This window comes from Anoplopoma fimbria, chromosome 4, assembly GCF_027596085.1.
Source record: "Anoplopoma fimbria isolate UVic2021 breed Golden Eagle Sablefish chromosome 4, Afim_UVic_2022, whole genome shotgun sequence".
NCBI classification, from domain to species: Eukaryota; Metazoa; Chordata; class Actinopteri; order Perciformes; family Anoplopomatidae; genus Anoplopoma; species Anoplopoma fimbria.
The window spans coordinates 6,044,135-6,056,791 of record NC_072452.1 but is presented as its reverse complement, the minus strand read 5'-3'; the positions used below and the strand labels follow the sequence as shown (position 1 = coordinate 6,056,791).

The 12,657-nt window shown below is 42.0% G+C and overlaps 1 protein-coding gene across 1 annotated transcript; it reads left to right on the top strand.

The window, feature by feature from the left end:
- Positions 1-3,349: 3,349 nt before the first annotated feature.
- On the top strand, positions 3,350-7,988 carry fnta (farnesyltransferase, CAAX box, alpha). Its single transcript, XM_054597826.1, has 9 exons — positions 3,350-3,594; positions 4,674-4,759; positions 5,248-5,362; positions 5,734-5,838; positions 6,150-6,276; positions 6,522-6,670; positions 6,984-7,046; positions 7,272-7,464; positions 7,580-7,988. The coding sequence occupies exons 1-9, from the start codon at positions 3,473-3,475 to the stop codon at positions 7,724-7,726; spliced, it is 1,107 nt and encodes a 368-aa protein (XP_054453801.1). The 5' UTR covers positions 3,350-3,472; the 3' UTR covers positions 7,727-7,988.
- The last annotated feature ends 4,669 nt before the right edge of the window (positions 7,989-12,657 follow it).

Genomic DNA, 12,657 nt, shown 5'->3' with positions numbered 1-12,657 from the left:
TGAAGGCCATGGTACAAGCTCATGAACAACATCAGGAGGAGAGAAAAAGATAGTGGCGGATAGGCAGGAGGGCAACAGCATCTGATAATAACACAATACTCACAATTAATGTTAGATAGTAGAATATAAAAAACTAATTAATTTAAATAACAAAGCTTTGCAGTTAAATGTCTAATGTGCGTTGCTAATGGTCGTCAATTGTTTCCCTTGCTGTGTGATATTGAAAGTTACAGCACAGACTTCATACATGATTCTGTTGATATATTTTTTCTTGCTTGAATGTGGTTTGTAATGTAATTAATCAATGTGTGTGTAACAAGTTCAGCAAAAGTTTTACTATTTATGGCATAGTTTTAATTGACAGTAAAATGATGCAGCTCTTTCTGTCATCGACTCTCATAGCAACTGCTCAAATACTGTAACGTTGCTATTGTTGAGCAGTATTATCCAATTTAAGTAGGAGTAAATGTGCTAATAATGACCTATCACTAGATTGATAGTATAGTAGTATTTAGTTTGTTATAGTATATTTACAGGTGCTTTTATTTTGAAAATTTCTAGATATGCAACCTTAATGGATGACATCTGGGAAAGAGGAATGTTGTACAGACCAAAAGAAAGAATTGTGTTGCATAAAAAATGATGTGATGAATATCAGAATATGGTTTGCTATTAAAAAAGTGATTATATAGTATGCCAGAGAAAGGTCATTAAATTATTATCTTATAGTGTGTCAGAAAAAGTCATAGAAAATGTCATAGCAATTATATTAAATCATAACAAAGTCAAGCCATAAAAATGTTGCAATAATGTCAGGATATAGAAAACGGAATAATATCGTATGCCATAAAAAATGTAAAGTATAGTATTCCAAGTGTCAGAATAAAAACAATGTAACAATAAAGTATTTCTATGGAATAGTATTAGGGCTCCTTATATAAAGTATGCTATAAAATTATATTAAATGTCATATTTGACTTCATTTACGATTTTGGACCTCAAAATTCACCATGACTCATGAGGATTGAACTCACAACGTCTTCCCACCAGTCTTCAATCATCCTGAGCTATTTAATCTGAAACATTTGACCTTTACAGTTGGTGCTGGACAAGATCATACCAGCCTGAACTTGCACCCAGAAATGTGCCACTTAAAGAAGAGAGACGGATCCTTTTTGGGGCAAGGTGCAGGCAGCCGCAGATTGGCCCAACCCATCAGCTGAAGAGCTTCATGTGCCTGGCCTCTTCCTACAGTGGGTTTGAACAGATATACAAACCCCCTGATTCAGATGCTACAGAAGTACAGAGACTCTGTGTGGACTAAGCAATGTCAGAGTTCCCTGAGTGGGGCCCCTATGCTAGCCCTATCCTTCCAAAAAAAGAAAAAAAAAGACTGGTTTGGGAAAATGAGCTATGGTGGACATTGGTTCCATAATAAGAAATAAAAAAGGGAGTCATCTGTTGTTAAAACAAAAGATAAAAAAAATGTTGCCAATAGGCTCGTTTGAGATGAGCCAAGCCTGCGCAGAATCAATCATCGACTATTTGCTGGTTAGAATTGTGTCTGACTTGATCCCAATTTGCTCTGATGTATTCAAGATTAAAGAGCTGATGGGCACTGAGTTTTGACACCTGTGGCGGTCCCCTGGCTTGTTTACTTGTATATGTATGTGTCACTTTAATGCACAGGTAGCTGGAGGTGTTGATGGCCCTAGTTGGAGGCACCTGGGCCCGGTGCTCTCCTCGTATAAAGGGAGATCCTCTTCGCTCCTGTGAATTATTGTTTTGTTCCCATCTATGCAACACCTATTTCTCACACCACACTCAGCACTCATGCAGACACACATTTACGCCACTGATTTTACTGATTATCACATCCCAACGTATTCCTAGTTGTTTTGCGGTTTAATGCCATCAACTTCATTTAAATAAATTACAAATTATTCGCTTTCAGCCTGCGTCTCCCTCTCTTTTGTCATGGTTTTAAAGCCAGGTTGTAGGTTGTGACACACCACATTTACGATTTTGGACCTCAAAATTCACCATGACTCATGAGGATTGAACTCACAACGTCTTCCCACCAGTCTTCAATCATCCTGAGCTATTTAATCTGAAACATTTGACCTTTGTTTTATGGAGCTTTTATTTAGCTAGACACAGAAGCTGGGATTTGATCTTTTAACTTTAGACTTTTGTTGTAGTTTTCAGTACTATAGTACTATAGTCGGAAAATTACGCCTTCATTTTTGATCTTGAACAGATATACAAACTAAAAGTGCTGAGGAGTGGGAGGGCAGGATTTAATCCGCCATCCACCATTAAGGTAAAGCTGAGAATGAACTACTTCCTATTCACAATGTCAGTGCAGACGCCCAGCTTGTATCTGTCGCTGGCTAAAACAAAACTATGAGAAGATGATTTTCCTCTGAATAACTATTTGAATTTGTTCTTCCTACTAAACCAATCATGTGGATCTGTGAATTTATTCAACAGGTTCCACAAAGGCCAATTCAAATTGAACTAAAATGTATACACTGAAGCTCTCTGATTGGTTGTTTCTTACAGCTATGCTCTCTAGGACTTGTGGACTCATGGTTTTCACTGAATGTTGACATTTTAAGATGTCGGACAGATTTCACAGAGAAATTCACAAATTATTCGCTTTCAGCCTGCGTCTCCCTCTCTTTTGTCATGGTTTTAAAGCCAGGTTGTAGGTTGTGACACACCACATTTAGGAGAAAATCATAATGTTTTGTGTAATTGTAATCTTTAACACTGGCTATTAGTCTCATGTTGTGCAATTAAGGTATTATCTAAAAACATTTGTTGTGTGGTTAATAATAATAAAGGTTATTTAAAGAGCACTTTTTTAAAAACGAGCAGTATAAAGAGGTGCTTTACAAGGCAGAGGAATCATGAATGTATTTGTACACACACACACACATTCTTTTATATATATTTATTTTTAATATATACATACAGTACCAGTCAAAAGTTTGTTCACACCTTCTCATTCAACTACTTTGAAGAGTCTAAAATATAAAACATATTCTGGTTTGTTGAGCATTTGTTTGTTACCACATAATTCCATAATTTGTTCCTTCATAGTTTGGATGTCTTCAATATTAATCTACAATGTAGGAAAATAAATAAAAATAAAAATAAAGAAAAACCATTGAATGAGAAGGTGTGTCCAAACTTTTGACTGGTACTCTGGTATATATATATATATATATATATATATATATAATTACAAGCTATCCGAACGTAGTCTGCAAAACTACAAGAAGCCTACAAATCGGATGCTACCGGGTGTAACTATTTCTGATCTCGTCCATTTCCAGACGAGGCGCAGTTCATTTCGAACGAGCCTAATATGTCCCGCGGTTCTTAAACGCGTCTTTACGCTACAGCGGATATGACGTCGGCTTCCTCCCTCGACTGCAGATTAAGCTAAACTAGCAAGGCAGCGATGTCAGGAGCCGAGGAGACTTCAAAGGACTCTGCGAGGGAGGCCGAAGAGTTTGACGTGGAGGCTGACGACCACACCGAGGATGAGTACTTCATGGACCCGACCCGATATATGTTCTACAGGTACTGCTAACCAGGCCACCAGGGATAACCAGGCCATCAGTGTTAACCAGTCTACCAGTGATAACCAGGCTACCAGTGTTAACCAGTCTACCAGTGTTAACCAGTCTACCAGTGATAACCAGGCTACCAATGTTAACCAGGCTACCAGTGTTAACCAGGCTACCAGTGATAACCAGTGATAACCAGGCTACCAGTGTTAACCAGGCTACCAGTGTTAACCAGGCCACCAGGGATAACCAGGCTACCAGTGTTAACCAGGCTACCAGTGTTAACCAGGCCACCAGTGATAACCAGGCTACCAATGATAACCAGGCTACCAGTGTTAACCAGGCTACCAGTGATAACCAGGCCACCAGGGATAACCAGGCTACCAATGATAACCAGGCTACCAGTGATAACCAGGCCACCAGTGATAACCAGGCTACCAATGTTAACCAGGCTACCAGTGATAACCAGGCTACCAGTGATAACCAGGCCACCAGTGTTAACCAGGCTATAACCAGGCTACCAAACCAGGCTACCAGTGATAACCAGGCTACCAGTGATAACCAGGCCACCAGTGTTAACCAGGCTACCAATGTTAACCAGGCTACCAGTGATAACCAGGCCACCAGTGTTAACCAGGCTACCAGTGATAACCAGGCTACCAGTGTTAACCAGGCCACCAGTGTTAACCAGGCTACCAATGATAACCAGGCTACCAGTGTTAACCAGGCCACCAATGTTAACCAGGCTACCAGTGATAACCAGTGTTAACCAGGCTACCAGTGATAACCAGTGTTAACCAGGCTACCAGTGTTAACCAGGCTACCAATGATAACCAGGCTACCAGTGTTAACCAGGGATAACCAGGCTACCAGTGATAACCAGGCTACCAGTGATAACCAGGCTACCAATGATAGCCCTCTAGTGGCTCTAGCGGGGACTACTTCACCCCGCCCCGGGCTGCATGTAGGGACATTTAAGACACCCTTTGTATTTGTAGTCAGCATAAGAAGTGCCAGCTTCACCAGCCACCCTCAGGCAGAATGTCTGATTGGCCTCCAGGAAATATCCATCCCCGTGTTTTTGTCTTCCAGAGACCGAAAGGAGTGGGCTGATCTGGAGCCTGTTATTCAGGATGATGGCCCAAATCCTGTTGTGAAGATCGCCTATTCTGAAAAGTGTAAGACTGTTGGGAGCAACATGGGACATCATAGGTTCAGTTCACTTTATTTTGTAGAGCCCAGAATCACAAATTTGCCTCAGAGAGCTTTACAATCTGTCCTTAGACCCTCACATCCTCTGTCCTTAGACCCTCACATCCTCTGTCCTTAGACCCTCACATCCTCTGTCCTTAGACCCTCATATCGGCACAGAGGAGGGATCCTTCTCCCAGGATGGACAGAATGCAATAGATGTCATGTGTACAGAATGAACAGCATAACAGATACAACACATTCAATGTATATGACATAAATGATTCATATAATAAGAGTAGTAAGCAGAGTAACGAAGGAAATGAAGACTACTTATAATAACAGCAGCAATTATTATAGTAGAATGTGAAAGTATGGAGCCAATAGTAGCTGTAGTCAGACCTTTGTTGATATTTCTAACATACATATATAACATGCATACATTTAACGTTTAAATGTATATTTCTTCCAACAGTCGCAGATGTGTATGACTATTTCCGTGCACTCCTGAAGAATGATGAAAGAAGCGATCGGGCTTTCGCCTTGACAGCTGATGCCATTGAGCTTAATGCTGCTAATTACACAGTTTGGTGAGCATAATGCTTGTTTGTAATATGGAAAACTCGTGTTTACTGTGAGGTAGTGTTTCATTTGCCCATCATGGGGAAACAAAAACTACACGGATATATTTTATGTATAAAATCATGGTTTATAGAATTATTTTCGAAGTGTTAGTTTGGAGAAAAAGCCTCACTGTGGAGGGAGTAATCCTCATAAAAGCTGCGCCTCCTCAGTGTGACATTTTATCTTTGGATCTCAAGTTATGTTTGGATAGATCTGTCCCTTAAGGAACAAAAAGCTCACATTCTCAAAAGCTGTCACACAATTAATTAACTTACACTTTTTGTTCACCTTTCAGTTCATCTGTTTAATGACAGGTCTTGGGTTTGTGTATGTGCAGGCACTACAGGCGAGTACTTCTTCAAGCCCTATCGAAGGACCTGAGGGAAGAGATGAGGTACATTACTGCCATCATCGAGGAGCAGCCCAAAAACTATCAAGTCTGGTGAGTGAATATGAATTCATATCAGGGAACATGTTTGTGTAGCAGTTGTTAAATATTGTGACATTGCTTAAGAAAATATTAATTATCAGGCTCATTTATTTAATTATTTGTTTAAAAGGGGCTTTGTCAATTTCTGTGTTGTGAACCTTTTTTTTTTTTTTTTTTTTATCAAATATGACTGTGTTGGAAGATCAAAAAGACAAGATTTGTAGTTTGTGGAGAAAGAGGGGTGAAGCTAGGCATTTAAAAAATATATTAAGTTTAACAAAAGCATCAGACAATGAGACTGGCTTTCTAACCCCCCCTCCCAGGCATCACAGACGTATGGTGGTAGAGTGGTTGAAAGACCCCTCGGAGGAATTGGAGTTCATTGCCGACATCCTCAGCCAAGATGCCAAGAACTACCACGCCTGGCAGCACAGACAGTGGGTCATACAGGTAGGTGTTTGAGCTCTCAGCAGAGTTTGGTTTCACAAATTAGCGCCAAGATCCAGTTTTCTGCCCACAGTGAGCCACCCTGCCAGAACGAATCCTTTACTTATTGATTTGGTTGTTTTGTTGAATGCTTAGTTTGACTCCCTCTGTGGTCAGTATTTGTCTCGTGCATGGCAGGGCCAGCACTGAAAGCACTACATGATTACATAACGGGTGCATTGCCAACATTTGTCTTATTCGATCTGCAGGAGTACAAACTGTGGGACAACGAGCTGGAGTTTGTGGAGATTCTTCTGGAAGAAGATGTGAGGAATAACTCTGCATGGAACCAGAGACATTTTGTAATTTCTCACACCACAGGCTTCTCTGATCCAGCCATAGTGGAGAGAGAGATTCAGTGAGTACTTTTCCTAAAAGTCTGGACACTAAGTTAATTTGCGTCTTTCAAGTCGGAGGTAAAGTGTCAGCAATTTTGGACTTCCCATCATAAATAGCTTACATTTAAAGTCTTTAAAAGAAATTCTTTCTGGAGTGTTGAGAATAACTTGCTTTATTTACCTGCCACAATTTAGAGGTCCTATAAACAAAGCTGTAAGAATAAAAAAAACTTTATTTTTTATAATCCATGCATTGTTCCTGCTTCAGTATGTGCAAGCACATTACGTTTTCTGTTGCATGCATTAGACTGATTTTCCTCTTTTCTGTGTAAGGTATTGTCTGAACCAAATCAAGAAGGCTCCCCACAATGAAAGTGCATGGAACTATTTGAAAGGGTAAGATGCCACAAACCAAATAAGTATATATCTAATCCTAATAAATCTACAAGGAGCAACATGTTTTTACATTTTCTTGTGTTTGTTCATAAGGTTCAGTCAGCCTGTGTGCCATCGCCTTTTAGACATTTGCAATATATGACATGCCACAGAAGAAGAAAAAAAATGTGGCAACTCAGTATCACCTTTTCTTTTTTTTTTTTTTTTTTTTTTTTTTTGTCCAAGGATGCTGCAAGACCAAGGTCTGTCGTCTCCGCCAGGCCTGCTGGAGAGGGTCCTTGAGCTGAAGGAGACGCACTGTTCACCTTATCTTCTTGCATTTCTGTTTGATTGCTACGAGGACGTCTTGGAGAACAGCAACAAAAAAGAAAATATGACGGAAGGGGACCGAAAGGAAACGTTAGGAAAGGCTCTAGAAGTAAGTGCTTTTGTAAAAAGAAAATGCAATCTAATAAATGGTTACAACTTTGTGATATGGACTGTGATAATTAAGGATGTGTTTAATCTTTGCCCCCACCACCACCCTCTTGTAGATTTGTCAACTATTGGCACAGGAGAAGGACACCATCCGTAAGGAGTACTGGCTGTTTTTGGGACGTTCCTTAAAGAACAAATGCAGTGGCCCCTCTGAGCCTATGGCCGATGATCCTGTACCATCAGGGCAGCAGGAGACGAGTTAGACCATCAAGGGGGCTCAGCCCATTTCCACTCCCATCCTGCTTCGCTGCTACTGCCAGCAGAACCCACCGATGCAGTTTGATATTACTGAAAATGCTAATCTGTATTTTGCTGAGGAAGTTACTTGAAACTGACTACTAACATGAGATCGCCCATGAGAAGGGGATTCAGGTGAAATATAACGGATACTCACTTTTAACTACATAGGACAGAGAAGTGGATTATGTGTCAAATAATTTTCACCTTTTTTTTTTTTTTTTTTTTTCACCAAAAAGAACTAAAATTTAACATTGATTTGGAAATCATTAAGCCAGTTTATATTCATCTTTTGATTTATGAAAGTGGCTGTTCTCACATGGTTTGAATCTGAATACATCTGTCTTTTTGTTCTGAACCCATAAATCTGTGTTTGACAGCAGGCCCCGTACAGCCTACTGATAAACCCACTGCTGGTGTTTTTTTCGTGCACACTTAATTCAATTTAATGTCTGATTGATGGTAGGTACACATCTTATGTTTATATCTGTTTAGAGAAAGAAAATCCGTATTAATGGAAGCGCTCTGACATTTTATCATATTCCGTTGTCATTTTATAAGCTGGTTTTGTGGTTGCTTACGTTTTCCAAACAACAGATATTTTTGAATGGACACTCATTGACTTAACTCCAAATAAGACTCTAAATGGAGCATAGTGTGCACATAAAACCACTCTTCACTGAATCATGGAACTTGTTTTGGTGGTGTTGGTTTTAGAGTATGCATTGTAAATGTGTAATGGAAGGCAGCAGAACGCATTCTGAAGCATAAAAATAAAACGTTCTGGTAATACCAAGAGTGGTTTGTAAAACTATTCATCAGTGATAATAAAGCAGATGAGAGATGAACTGCAGTTCTATGCGGTGGCGATCCGATCAATGAGTCACACAACATCACAGCGTTCCCTCTCTGCTAAATCTATACCACTTGCTCTAAATGAGCCACTTTCTGTCTACTGGGCCGGGTTTGTTCTGTTTGCTCCTCTGAGCTGTGCTGCCAGGAGAAAACTGAAATACCAGCGAGCCTGTGCGCATAAAGCACATGCATTGACACTCGCAGCCTCATGTCCTGGACTCCCTCGGAGCTAGGAAATGGATTTACTCCACTAGATGCAGCTGTTTCTACTTCTGCTGACACTACAACACAATCCATCCCTCCAGTTTCTAACCAAGCAATTGGTGTGCCAGCAGTGTGTAATTACAGCTTCTGTTCACACTTGGTATTAGAGTAGGACTGCTTGCTTTTCTCTGCTTTTCCTCCTCAATGTGGAGGACACTGATTGGCAAGATCACGTCAGCAGCAGTGATGACATGACTGAGCCATGTGACACTGATATTTTACAAGGCCAAAAGGCAAATGAGAGGAGTAGTTCAGTCTAATTTACTGGCCGACGCTGTCCTTTAACTAAAATGTTGTCATTTGTCTGGGTAACTCTATATAAATAACTGAAGCAGCTACTTTGATTGAATAAGAGATTAAATAAATCAGGCAACATGACACACACACACCAGGCTGCCAAGAGAATATGAATGTTTGCCACAATGTTTCAACTTATTAAACAAAACAGATCAGGTGCCTGCTGCATCACTTCAAGCAACGTTTGGAGGACATGGCTCCCCGGTGGGTAAACCCAGGCCGAAAAAACAAAAGGAGTACCAGACACTGTGTAATTAAAATACTAATTAAACCCAGCACAAGTACAAACAAATCACCCAGGTTCCCTTGCAATCTGCAGGCTATGGGAAGTTATTAAATCTAGGTGAAGAAGACAGCCTGCAACAAATAATCTGTCATCTGTTCTGCTGTCCATATGAGATTTGTGAGAGTTATCATTTTAAGATGCATGCACAGACACGGTGGATTAACAGGAGACTAGTGTATCAGTGTAGAGTCCTGGACCTGATCCAGCTTGGTTCTGAGACATCTGTCTCCTCTAAATGGTGAAAAAAGGAAGCTAATCCTGTGTGGGACTCTGCAGCCTCTCCGTTTATCATAGAAGCAGCTCCATGTTTCATTTGTTACACTGAGACACATTGATACATGAACCAAACAGCACATGTAAGATTTTTGAGGGGGAATAATTTTGCATAAAAAGACTGTATTTGTAATATAATTCAATACAGAAAACAGCCAAGATCTCAGATGAAAGGAACCTTCAAATTTGGCAAAGACATGAAAGAATACAATGCCCGACTCTGACAATTTAAACATCTAAAAAAATAATGTCCTATGCAAGGCTAAAGGCATTTTTATTGTTACCAAAAAATACCCAGAGTAGACTGGAGCCAAAGTCTGCTATAGGAATAGGAAACATTTATAAAACCATTCTATTTTATTTAAAATGAATTTAATTGGCAATTAGTGCATATCTTTCACACAGCTAAAACCCCACGAGAAAACTACCAATTAAATTACAGGCACACTAAAACAGATCTCAAGTAATAGAACAACAGTGTTAAGCGTTTATAGTAGTTTGGCCCTTGTTTGTTTGAGCACTACATTAAACATAAGCACATTGAAATACTCAAAGGCATTGCAAACCATGTGTGCTTAAAGGATAAGTCTGCTTCTATTCTATATTGTTCTTGAGATCGACAAAACCCCTAAAAAAGCCAACAACGAATTGATTCTACTAAGAACGGTGTGTGTGCATCTTAAGCCTGGTGTTCCTCTGCACCATAGAGCTCCATTGTTGTCTGTATATATTACATTACATTACATTACAGTCATTTAGCAGACGCTTTTATCCAAAGCGACTTACAATAAATGTATTCAACATAGGTATTCAAGAGAACTACTAGTCACCAGAAGTCATAAGTGCATCTCCTTTCTTAAACAAGCATCTAAAAGCATAAACCAGAGCAAAAGTACAGTGCAGAAGCAAATTACTACGAAAACAATAATTGCAACAGACTAATACGAATACAGTAAGTGCTACAAACTAATACGAATAGGATAAGTGCAGTAAACGAATACGAATACAATAAGTGTAGCGAACTGATACGAATACAATAAGTGCAACAACTAATACGAATGCAATAAGTGAAACAAACTAATACGAATGCAGTAAGTGCTACGAGGAAGGCTCAGGGTAGTGCTTCTTGAAGAGGTGAGTTTTCAGCCTGCGCCTAAAGATGGGCAGCGACTCTGCTGTCCTGACGTCAGTGGGGAGTTCATTCCACCACTGTGGGGCCAGGACAGAAAAAAGCTGTGACCGGGTGGATCGGCCGCAGGGACCTCTGAGCGACCAATCGCCCGAGGCAGCAGAGCGAAGTGGTCGGGCGGGGGTGTAAGGCTTGACCATGGCCTGGAGATAGGAAGGAGCTGTTCCTTTCACTGCCCTGTAGGCTAGCACCAGAGTCTTAAACTGGATGCGAGCTCTTACAGGGAGCCAGTGTAGAGAACGGAGAAGGGAAGTTGTGTGGGAGAACTTGGGGCGATTGAACACCAGACGTGCTGCAGCTTTCTGGACGAGCTCCAGAGGTCTGATGGCCGACGCCGGGGCTCCGGCAAGTAGTGAGTTGCAGTAGTCCAGGCGGGAGATGACTAGAGCCTGGATGAGCACCTGCGCCGTCTCCTCAGTGAGGAAGGGGCGAATCCTCCTGATGTTGTAGAGGAGGAATCTGCAGGAGCGTGTGACCGATGCAATGTTTGCTGAGAACGACAGTTGGTCGTCCAGGGTCACACCCAGATTCCTCGCAGTCCGAGTTGGCGTCACCACGGCATCATCAATGGTGATGGACAGGTCTCGGTGCGGGCAACCCTTCCCCGGGAGGAACAGTAGCTCGGTTTTGTCCAGGTTGAGCTTCAGGTGGTGTGTCGCCATCCACTTCGAGATGTCAGCCAAGCATGCAGCAATGCGTGCCTCCACTTGAGTGTCACCGGGAGGAAATGACAAGACCAGCTGGGTGTCATCGGCATAACAATGGTAAGAGAGGTCATGCGAGCGAATAACAGAACCCAGAGATGTTGTGTAGAGCGAGAAGAGAAGGGGGCCCAGAACTGAACCTTGTGGAACCCCCGTAGTCAGCATGCGTGGTTCCGATACGGCCCCCCTCCATGTCACCTGGTAGGATCGGCCTGTCAGGTAGGATGCAAACAGGGAGAGTGCAGAGCCTGAGACGCCCATCCCCTCGAGGGTGGAGAGGAGGATCTGGTGGTTCACCGTGTCAAACGCCGCTGACAGGTCCAGGAGAATCAGGACAGAGGAGAGAGAGTTCGCTCTCGCGGCGTGAAGCGACTCTGTCACCGCAAGGAGGGCTGTCTCTGACGAGTGACCCACCTTGAACCCGGACTGGTGGGGGTCCAAGAGGTTGTTCTGGTGGAGGTAGGAAGACAGTTGTTTAGAGACAGCGCGTTCAAGTGTTTTGGATAGAAAGGGTAGAAGAGAAACCGGTCTGAAGTTCTTGACATCAGAGGGGTCAAGTGATGGTTTTTTCAGAAGGGGGGTGACTCTGGCAGTCTTGAAAGCCGAGGAAAGCATCCCGAGACGAGAGATGTGTTGATGAGGTGGGTGAGGAAAGGAAGGAGTTCAGTGGCAATAGACTGAAGAAGAGGGGAGGGGATCGGGTCAAGGGAGCACGTGGTGGGGCGGTTAGATGTAACAAGGTCGAGGACCTCGTTAGGGGAGAGGGGAGCAAAATAGGGTAAGATGGGGTGTGGAGAGGGAAGGGGGAGCTGAGGGGGAAGAGCTGTAGAGGGTAGAGAGGGAGAGGGTGGACAGGGAGAGGGGGCTGAGAGAAGGAGGATCTGATATCGTTTACCTTCTTGTCAAAGAAGTTGGCGAAATCATCAGGGAGAAGGGAGGAAGTAGGAGGAGGGGGTGGGGGTTGGAGGAGTGAAGAGAAAGTTTCGAAGAGTTTTTTAGGATTGGAAGCAGAGGTTAGGATTTTAGAGC